The following is a 10,608-nucleotide window of genomic DNA, read 5'->3' on the forward strand; positions in this document are numbered from 1 at the left end:
CTCAACGTTTACGATGCGACTAATATAGAACCAGCTTAAAATAAACTGCGAGCCAAACATTTTGTCGGGCTTGAAACAGCTTCGAACTGAACCCGGACTACGTAATGTCACAAATTAAATTAATAAGCAATTTAATAACTTTTTTATGCTAATGAGCATTTTATAAAATTCTAAATAACTTATTACGAAAAATCTTACCTCAGTCAGAATTTAAGGCATATGATAATGTTTATCGCAATAATCAGTAAAATCTATACGTTCTGAAAAATGACGTTTATTCTATATTTACTAAACGAAACAACGACCGACGTATGTCTAATTTAATGTGGAACATTTTTCATATGGATATCCTTTTTAAACTGTTGAAAATATAGCTTGACGCTAGTGTAGCACTGACTTCTGTTGAACGCAGCTATTCCTTGCTGTCATAGTTACCATGGAAATTAAAGCGTAAACAAAATGTATCTGTACCAGTTATAATATAACCCACGTAATTTCCATCGCAACGAACATTACTCTATTTTATCAGTATAGCAAATTACTTATTATTAATATAATTTGTTTTGCTCGGATTAAATTAACTTAAATTTGTTTATAATATTGTTTAATTACGAAAATCTCTATTGTACTTTTTTGCTTCTATTAAATATTTTAAAAGTGTATGTACATAATACATTAAAAGTGTCAAGAAAAAATTTAGTATGAAATTCAAGATATCAATACATGAAGATAATGGACATAAAAGATTACTCACTTGTGTTGCATGGAGTTCAACAGAAGAAATTTATTCTTGTGGGTAAGGAGAAATTAATTATGAAAGAAATTCATGCATTTTAGGCAATTTGAGAAGCACGCGGGGAACGTACGTTAGGTTCACCTTTTTCATTACTTAATTTTATTTGCTGAATCCGAAAATCATATAGTTAAAACTGTCCGTGTATCCAGGAACTTTTTTTTCACATTTTGAACCAAAAAAAGCAACGGTTGATTTTATTACTTTGTTCGAATCATGTCTGCGTGTTATTTTTTTTTTTGTTATCGAAACATATTTTTTATAAAAATATTTGATGTTATCTAAGTTCTCGTCCTTTTTCATTAGGGCTTGAGAATCTGCAAGTTATCTTAAGTTATGTATATATATTTTAAGTTTTGCATCGAAATATCTCGAAAAGTATAAAAGATGCAGAAAAATATTTCAGATAAAAATTATACTGAAGAGCGATAAATAATGGTAAAAATAATTTACGAGAAAATCAATTTTTCAAGATCATATAAAGAGTACTGTCATTTTTCTACATCAATTTATATAATTTTTTACAAAATATAATTGCTTTAATTATTCTGCATATGAAAATATTAAAAGCTATAAAACATTTAATAGAGATATTTTATGCTCTATTATATCATATTTTGACATAAAATATGAAATATTTGACATAAATTGATTTCTTGATTTTGATTGTATCTTAATATTTTTAAGCATAAAATAATGAGATAAATCGATTGGTGTAAAGAAAACATTTAGTTGCTTTTAAAAAAATATGTAATTCTATATTGTAAATTACATATTTTTTTAGAAGCAATTATGATAACTTGCAGATTTTCAAGTCTTGATAAGAAAGGATATAAGGGCTTAAATAATATGAAAACATATTTTTATACAAACAAAAAGAAATTCGCAGATAAAGTGATAAAATCAACTTTTGCTTTTTCTGTTTAAAATGTGAAAAAACTATTTCCCGGATATTAAGACCATTTTAACTACGATTCGGATTTAGCAAGTAAAAAAAAAGCAAGTTAAATAAGAAAAAGGTGAATCCAATGTTTCCCGCGTCCTTCCCAAATCATTTAAAATGCATTAACTCCTTTACATCATATTTATATTATATATATACTCATAACTAATACTCTATAATACATGAACATGAATATATAATATTAATATGAATATTAATTGGTTTTCTTTCTGCTATTAATAAAATTAAGTTATTTTATATATTTACATTTAAAATATTATTTTAATATCTGCTTTAATTAAAATATTCAAATATTTTATTCTGTTTATAAACTTATAATCTGTAATTCTATATTTTACTATTTCCTTTTATAATATTTTATTTACGTTTTATATATTAAATAGAAAGAATTAAGGATAATTATCATAAATATTTTCAGGATTTACAATCTTATGAAAGATAAATCAAATTATATATAAGTAGAAATATATTATAGTATATTATATGTTATTATTTCAAATATTCTCTCTATTTCATATATGTATATTTCATATAAATACACAAAATATTATAAAAGGAAATAGTAAATTATAGAATTTAAGACTATAAATTTATAACGGATTAAAATATTTGAATATTTTAATTAAAACCCAAATTAAAATAATATTTTAAATATCAATAAAAGAGAGAGAGAGAGAGAGAGAGAGAGAGAGAGAGAGAGAGAGAGAGAGAAAGAACATATGCAAATTTTTGTATTTTATATTTTATTTTTTATTATTTTTATTTTATTTTATATTACAATAGTTTTAAAATAAATAACAATTATTAATAATCCATTATTTATTATTAATAATTATATCCATAATTATTTATTATTTAAAAAAATATATTTAAGACTATTGTAAAATAAAAAATTTGCATGTGTTATTTTTCTCTCTTTCTTTCTCCGCTGCGTTTTTTCATTCTATCTGTCTTGATTTAATTATTTTATTTATATAATCAGAATTAGACACATGCATATTAATATTCACTTACAATTACGTAATTTTAGTAATATTGTATGTAGAAATTTAATTCAAGAGCTGGATTCACGGATTTTGAAGTTATTTGATACAAGGCCAGTTTCTATCTTTAGATAATTTTTAAGATTATCGTAAAAATATTTTTAAAATATTTTTGTTGCTTAAATTATTTACTCTACGTAATTCTTCGTAATTTATAAAGCAGTTGATTACTTGCAGGGAAGATCATTTATTAATATGCTGGCATTTAGAAGGTGGTACTGCACATTCCACTGTTGTAACAGAATTTCCAAATGATTTTTATCCTACCGATATGCAATGGCACCCACGACCCAATCAAACTGCTTCTGTTGCTAAAAAATCTTCTTTAGATGTATTATTAATTACTACAGCTGATGGTATGTTATTTAAGAATATATTTATGATTATTAGAAATGTAATACAGTTGAACCTGAACAATTCGAACCTCTACAACTCGAATACCACTATAAGACGAAAATTTTGTTCATCCCCTTCCGCACTGCTACGGAAAACATCTGTAAATCAAAATAAAACCTACTTTAACTCGAATTATTTGTCAGGCATTTAAATATACATTTTATCTCTGTAACTGTAACTGTCGAATTTAAAGTAGCCAGACCTCTACAAATCGAAGTTCACCTCTATAAGTCGAACTTCCATTGTCGCTACCTCTGTAATTCGAAGTTGTAACTATGTCTAACTGTAGAGTAATAGCCTGGTATTTTGTTTTATTTTGATTACATTTATCATATGTGTGCAATAAATAATTTATTGTTAAATATTGATTTTTTTTCCTTTAAAAGCCATTATAATCGGAAAATTACAAACTCTCATACAAAGCTTAAGTCGAATTTTCATATGTTAACTCTCTTTTACTCGAATTTCGATAAGTCGAAAATTCTATAACTCGAACAGTTTTTCTGATCCCTTGAGATTCGAGTTATCGAGGTTTGACTGTATTATTATATTGAACATTCACTTAATTTTAAGTGTTTATTTCGTATTGAGATTATTTTTTATTGCATAAATCAATGATTACAAATTTTTCATTAAATAATATGGGAACGTATGTTCGTGTATACTTCGACGCCGAGAGAGCGCGTGTGCTCCAGCCAACGTTGTGTTCTTTCTGTGCGCTGTTTCTTATCTCTTTTTTTTATTTTCGTTGAACTTCGACCGCAATTCTCACGCGTGTTTGTAGAGGAAGGTTTCGCCGTGTGTTACTTTTTAATTGAATTAATTTCTTTTTATATGTGTAATTAATATATGATTTATTGTTTATTTATGTACAAGAAATTAGATGTGTGCTATTTACAGGTGTGTCTTTATATACAAAAATGTGTGTGTGTGTGTGTGTGTGTGTGTGTGTGTGTGTGTGTGTGTGTGTGTGTGTTTCAGATATTTTATTGGCCTGAAAAGGGCCGATTCGGTGATACAGGAGACTATTGCCTCCGCTCACACCACGAGATCCGGGGCCAAGTTTTCGTGAAATGGATGTGGTCTATCGAAGTATAGGCGTCTGTATGGATTTGTCGTACACGTAGATTTCAGCAGTCTGCGTCTGGATTTCCCGAGTAGTTGTAAATTTTGTCTCGGTCTGCCTTGTTTGATCCGACGAATGTCGTAGTTCCCAATTCTTATCGGACGTAACAGTGGTGTAAGTCGTTTGGATATTTAAACGCGCCGAATAATCTCTTCTATCGTGAGATTCTCGGGAGCCTAACGAGGTGAAGTTGGTCGGCGGCGTCGTGGATCCCTCTCGTGCAACGTGAGGTGCGGTGGTCGTGATCTCTGGTGTCAATTCCACTGAAATTAGCCTCCACTCGTTAACAGCAGTCTTCGTGCTGCTGGGAGTAGACAAGGAGTCCTCTGAAATATCCTCCGTCGTTTCGACATAGTGATCCTCCGGGGTCTCGTTTCTTTCCGTAACAGGGCGACTGTGGCCTCAGCTGTATCGTGGCGAATATCTTCGGATGCAATCATAAGTTCAGCCATCCGTCTTGGTGTAAAAGTCCTGTAGTCCTTAAATACGTTTGTCGTATACCGCGTGCAAACGAGCGCTCCGTGACTACCAGACTCCTATGATCCCAGAACTTTTGCAAGGTGGAAACCTGTTAACAGAAGAAAATACGAGTATTAATTCACGCAAAATATTATCAAATATTAAAATCTGCTTTGATCAATAAAGGTGCTCTTTACTTATTTGTGTTGTTTCTTTCCTTTTATTATTTTTTTTTTTTCAAAAAATGAATGAATAATAAATATACAGAGTCCGGTAGTCCTGAAACACAATAGGAGTAGTAAGTCTTAAGCCGTAAGAAATTGATCATAGTCGATTATTCTTTTCACATTCAACTGCGATTTCTTCATTTCTTAAGACTTAAGGCTTACTACACCTATTGTGTTTCGAGACGTATTCAATGGTAAAGCGCTCGTGGGCAGATAGAGTGAGCTATACAGAATCGAAAAGTCCTCTACCATTTTGCAATCTTTGCAATGGTTATCAAGATATTAATCATTAAAAAAAAATTACGCCAAATATATAAAAAAGTATCGTACATTTATAACAACTTTTTGAAACTAAAAATATTATTTTAACAAACAAAAGTTGTTCAAAAACAAATATAAGATCATATAAATTGCCAAGTATTTGATTAGATACAGAGACAAAAATGTTTTATTCCAAATTAAAAATATTTTTTAACAAATCATTTAAAGCATCAAAAAGTATAAGCAACAAATTTAATGCCATTGTCTTTCCAAATAATTTTAAGTTTTATAAGTTTTATGTTTTATAAAACAGGTTTAAAGTGACTAAAATGGCTAATGATTTAGGAAAGATATACGATACTTTTTTATATACTTGACGTAAATTTTTTTTAATGATTAATATTTCAATAATTATTGCAAAGATCACAAAATGGTAAAGGACTTTTCGATTCAGTTTAGCCCACTTTACCTGTATATATATTTGTAAATATGTATTTTCAAAGCAATAATTTTATAATAATGTTTATTTTCTAGGAAAATACCATTTGGTTAATAAAAATGGTCGTATTGAAAAAAGTATTGATGCCCATAAAGGTGCAACTACGGTTGGTAAATGGAGTATTGATGGTTCTGCATTATTGACAGGTAATCGTTTGTTAATTTGTTGTTTAAAATTTCTTGTTTCAAGAAAAATATAATTTTTATACTTAACTGTTTATAATTTTTATATTGTAGCTGGGGAAGATGGATTAATCAAGATTTGGTCTCGCAGTGGTATGCTTCGATCTACGTTGGTAAAAGCAAGCCTTCCTATACTAACATCAAGCTGGAGTCCTGATTGTTCAATGATATTGTATTCCCAAGGTGGAAATTTGCTTCTTCAGTCATTTAATTCTAATTCCAAACCATATAAGGTATGTGTAATGTCTTAGGACAATAATTAGCCGAAATAGAATGATACAAACTAAGTTTATTTTAATAACTTTTTTATTTTCTAATACAAAATTCGGATTAATAATCTGCAGAACGGTTATAACATAACGTCTTTTTACCAAAGTAATCGTTGATATACACAGAGAGGATACGCGCCACCACACTATATTAACCAAAACTCTAATAAACTAAAATAGGGAAGACCGGGGCTATTCGGAACTTTTTTCTTTTACTTCTCCTGAATTCTGTATTTATAAAAAAAATAATTACATGGTTTGAAAGGTTGAACATTACCCTTCATAATGCTGTTATAGATTGATCACGGAATTGTACTTGCTTTGAACTACACTCGACAGCAAAATTAAAGGATCACCCATTGTGATCACTAAAAATAAGAAAATTTAAAAAAAAGTGTAACTTCGTCAAAAACGATCGTAACGGAATGATCCAAAAGGCATTTTACAGCTTAAAGTCTCTACTTGCGAAATCCATAATTTATTAAATGACTTACTAATTCTTTACAAAGCTGCACGGATGCAAATGGAGATGCATCAAATCTAACAATTTTTACCAATACTTCGTTTTTGAAGAAACCGATTATATAAACTTTGTTCCGATTTGCTGCTTTCGATATCTGTGCATCTCTTTTTAGATATATTTCCATGAGTCATTTGAAGAATATTAAGATTTCTTTTTAACTTTTCTTCGGATTTCTCTATGCGTAGGACTGTCACATTACTGACGTTATATTCTTTTGATAGTCGAGTGACATTTTCACCACCATTTACTCGTTTTAAAATTGTCAAACGATCATCAATAAGTCGTTTTTTATTTTTATGATTCTGCAATAAATATGACAAGTTTAAGTAATTATTTGTACACACACATACACACATACACACACGCACACGCACACGCACACGCATACGCACACACACACACACACACATATATAAAATTATAAATCATAATTATATTGTAGCAAACACAGATTATAATTACAACTGCTGCAGTAATTCTGCAGAACCTTGTGAAACATTATCAGAAATTATAGCAAAGTGTAAGCATATCTATAAAACTAACTTTTTAAGAGTAATACTAGCTAAAGACACTTTTGAAGAAGTTGAAAAGCAATTAAAATCATTCAATTTGTTACAATGTTCCTAGTCAATAAGTAATGCATGGAATGAATTGACAAGCAGTAATATAAGATATGCTTGGAAGAATATTTTTCCATTCCATGTAAATTTAGAGCTTGAATGTGACAGAGACTCTCAGTTTTTAATACAATTAACATTAAATAAATTTGTTGCAGGATTACAGTTATACATATATGTAATGTGATTGCTGGAACTAATAATTTGAAGATTAAACGAACTTACAGAGTGAAATTCGATCTTAATTATGCCTTGGGTCTATCATATTTACACATTTTAATTGTTGCATAAGCAAAAAATATATTTTAAGACGTTAACATAACTATAAGTTATTACTTATAAAGTAAATATTCTAAAAAAATAGTTGGAATTATAATATAATAAGCAGATTTATAAATACAACATTTAATATATCACTGATCTATTTTACTTTTGGCTATCAAAAACTGAAATTATTTTTTATTTCTGAAAATATGTTATTCAGTCCAAAATATCTTATTGCAGCATGACTACTATATTTTTGCGGAAACATTATATTTTTTTTATATAATATAATTATATAAGAGTGGCGGCTGTCTCGCCGGCACTCGGTGTCGTGCAACTCGATAGGTGTTATCGCAGCGTGTAACGTGTAGTCTGTTTGACTCTCTAAATCGAACTCTTTTCGGCGCACGTTTAGGCAGTCGTTTATATAGGATTTTTCGGTGTCTTATTTCAATTCGCGATGATCCGCGATTGGACTATATTTGGGCATGGCAAGTCAGGTGTCGTCTTCCCATGCGACCTTCATTCGCGCTCGCTCGCGAGCTTGCATTCTTGCATTTCCGCTCGCTGCTGTGCATGCGTTGCTATGCCGAAATGCAAGGTTTATCGCTCAGTAGCACTTGGCTATAACAAATATTACCGTTTGTCATTTTGCAGCAATTTTGAATGTATCAATGTGCCTCATGTATCAACCAGCCCCGGTCTTCCCTATATATTTTAGCTATTAATAATAAATAAGAAAAATAGATATTTGTTGAAAAAATAATTTGTGAATCTTCTAATTACAAACAGTGGTGATATTATAACTTAGGGAACACTATTTTTACATATTTTTTACAATACTAAAAATTTTGTTTTGTTATAAAAACAAATAAATAAACAAAAAAAATTAATTTAAATAATTTTTTATTGTAAATATTTCTATCTTGTTTTATTTTTTTAAGAAACATTTATAATAAATAACATAATTTAATTTCAGTGGCATGCACATGATAATCTTATTTTGATTGCTTGTTGGAATCCAACAAATGGATTTATAGCTTCTGGTGGCGAAGACTGTAAGTACAAGGTATGTAACTCGTAATTATTTTTTTATTCTTATTTTGATAGAAGCATCTGCAGAATGCAAATTATAATTTTAAGATAATATAATAATTGTATCAATTATAAGTCCGGAACTCTCTACGAAAGAAATGAATCGTAGAGTCCTCAGGACGTAACACCATCATTTATATCTCCTGTTAAATGTAAAAATGCAAGCAAAACGTGCTGCGTAAAGAATTAAGCGCATAAATGAGTACCGATAGTGTGCACGATAGAGGCATATAATTATTTCTGGAAAATGATTTTTTCTTTAGAAAATAACTTTGTCACATGATTGAATTTGTCTTAAAATAATTTTTAATTTAGTAAAAACAACAATTTTAAAAATTACAAAAAATGTTTGATAGTGAGAGTAAATAAAAAAATAAAATTATTTTATATTATAACAATAAAATACTCTTAAAGCTATTCAACTTTTATTTGAAACATTTTTTTTCGTCTTTCATAGTTTCGACGATACTTGCTCCAAAATAAAAAAATCGATTTTTTTCTAACAAGGGAACCTCGCGAAGTGTCAAATTCTGATTCTAATGAAACTTGGTACACTTTGAGGTCACATAAATAGATGAATTTAGAAATTATCAGTTGGGGTTAAAAAACGGTTTAAAGGGAAATTACCCCTTATATATAAATTAATTTTTCTTTTTTCCGTTACATCTCGAAAACTATTCAAGATATCAAAAAATGTTTTATACAAAAGTTTTACAATAAAATTACCTCTATTTATTTACGTTAATAGTATTTTTTTTAATAATTATTTTTAAAAATTTTCAAAAAATTGCGTCGACGATATCTGCTCCTATAAAGTAAAGTCTATGACGTGTTGTATAGTAAGGTATCAAAATAAGATAAAAAAATAATCAGAATTAGCAATTCTAAATAAACTCGGCTTTCTGGAGATTTCAAATTTGCGTTATTGCTGGTCTGATATCAGACGCAAATTTATACCATATGACAACAGAGGGACCTTGCTCTGATTGCAATGTCACAGTATATAAAATAGATTTTTACATAAAAAAGAATTAACTAAAATGAAGAACATATGTGTATTTGGTTCTTTTTCGTTTTTTTAAAGATAATTTTATTATAAAAATATAAAAACGTTTTTAATATAGGTATGGGACGCTACCGGTCATCAACTATATTGCAGTATTGCTGGTGATCATCCAGTGACAGCAATTAGCTGGTGTCACTCTTCCGGCAGTTATTTTGCTGTTGGATCTTTCAATACAATCAAGCTTTGTGATAAAAATGGGGTAAGAATAATTTTATAAACACAGTTACGCATGTATGCAAACATTGCAAACACATATGTTACTGTTGTAACTGTCAAATAATTTCTAGAATGTACCTATAATTGCAATCTCGTTTTACCACATTTAATAGAAGAGTGCATTTAGAAATGACCAAGATATCACATTTTTTAAATTTTTTTAAAAGAAAAATAGATTGTTGTACAAGCCATACTTTTGAGCTGTAAAATAATTTTGAAATATGTCTAATCTAACAAGGAAATCTTGCAAAGTATTAAAGTCTGTTTTTAATAAAATTTTAAGTACATATAAGTGAAGTAAATATATAAATTTAAAAATTATTTGCAGTAAAAAAAAATAAAATATACTAGTTTCTTTATAGTCTTTTTGAAATTGTTTATTATATTTTTTATGTAGTCGTTATATGTAGAATTGGCTTTTTTTATATCTCAAAATTGTTTAATAAATAAAAAAATATTTTATAGAAAAATTTAATAAAAAAAACCTCTATTTTATTACACTAGAGCAAAATAAAGGACGTCATTTATTCACTATCCCTAAAACACACACACACACGCACGCACGCACGCACGCACGCACGCACGCACGCACGCACGCACGCAACGTA

At 28.9% G+C, this 10,608-nt stretch overlaps 1 protein-coding gene across 1 annotated transcript in view; it reads left to right on the plus strand.

Moving 5' to 3' along the window:
* The first annotated feature begins 204 nt into the window (after positions 1 to 204).
* LOC105449075 (intraflagellar transport protein 80 homolog) overlaps positions 205 to 10,608 on the plus strand; it is a 26,199-nt gene continuing 15,795 nt past the window's right edge. The window contains exons 1-6 of the mRNA XM_011688070.1: positions 205 to 796; positions 2,978 to 3,156; positions 5,804 to 5,914; positions 6,005 to 6,183; positions 8,603 to 8,692; positions 9,843 to 9,983. Coding sequence (XP_011686372.1) covers positions 702 to 796; positions 2,978 to 3,156; positions 5,804 to 5,914; positions 6,005 to 6,183; positions 8,603 to 8,692; positions 9,843 to 9,983 — 795 coding nt within the window. The 5' untranslated portion in view covers positions 205 to 701. The remainder of the gene's footprint in view (positions 797 to 2,977; positions 3,157 to 5,803; positions 5,915 to 6,004; positions 6,184 to 8,602; positions 8,693 to 9,842; positions 9,984 to 10,608) is intronic.

This window comes from Wasmannia auropunctata, unplaced genomic scaffold (assembly GCF_000956235.1).
Source record: "Wasmannia auropunctata unplaced genomic scaffold, wasmannia.A_1.0 LD336078.1, whole genome shotgun sequence".
Taxonomy (NCBI): Eukaryota; Metazoa; Arthropoda; class Insecta; order Hymenoptera; family Formicidae; genus Wasmannia; species Wasmannia auropunctata.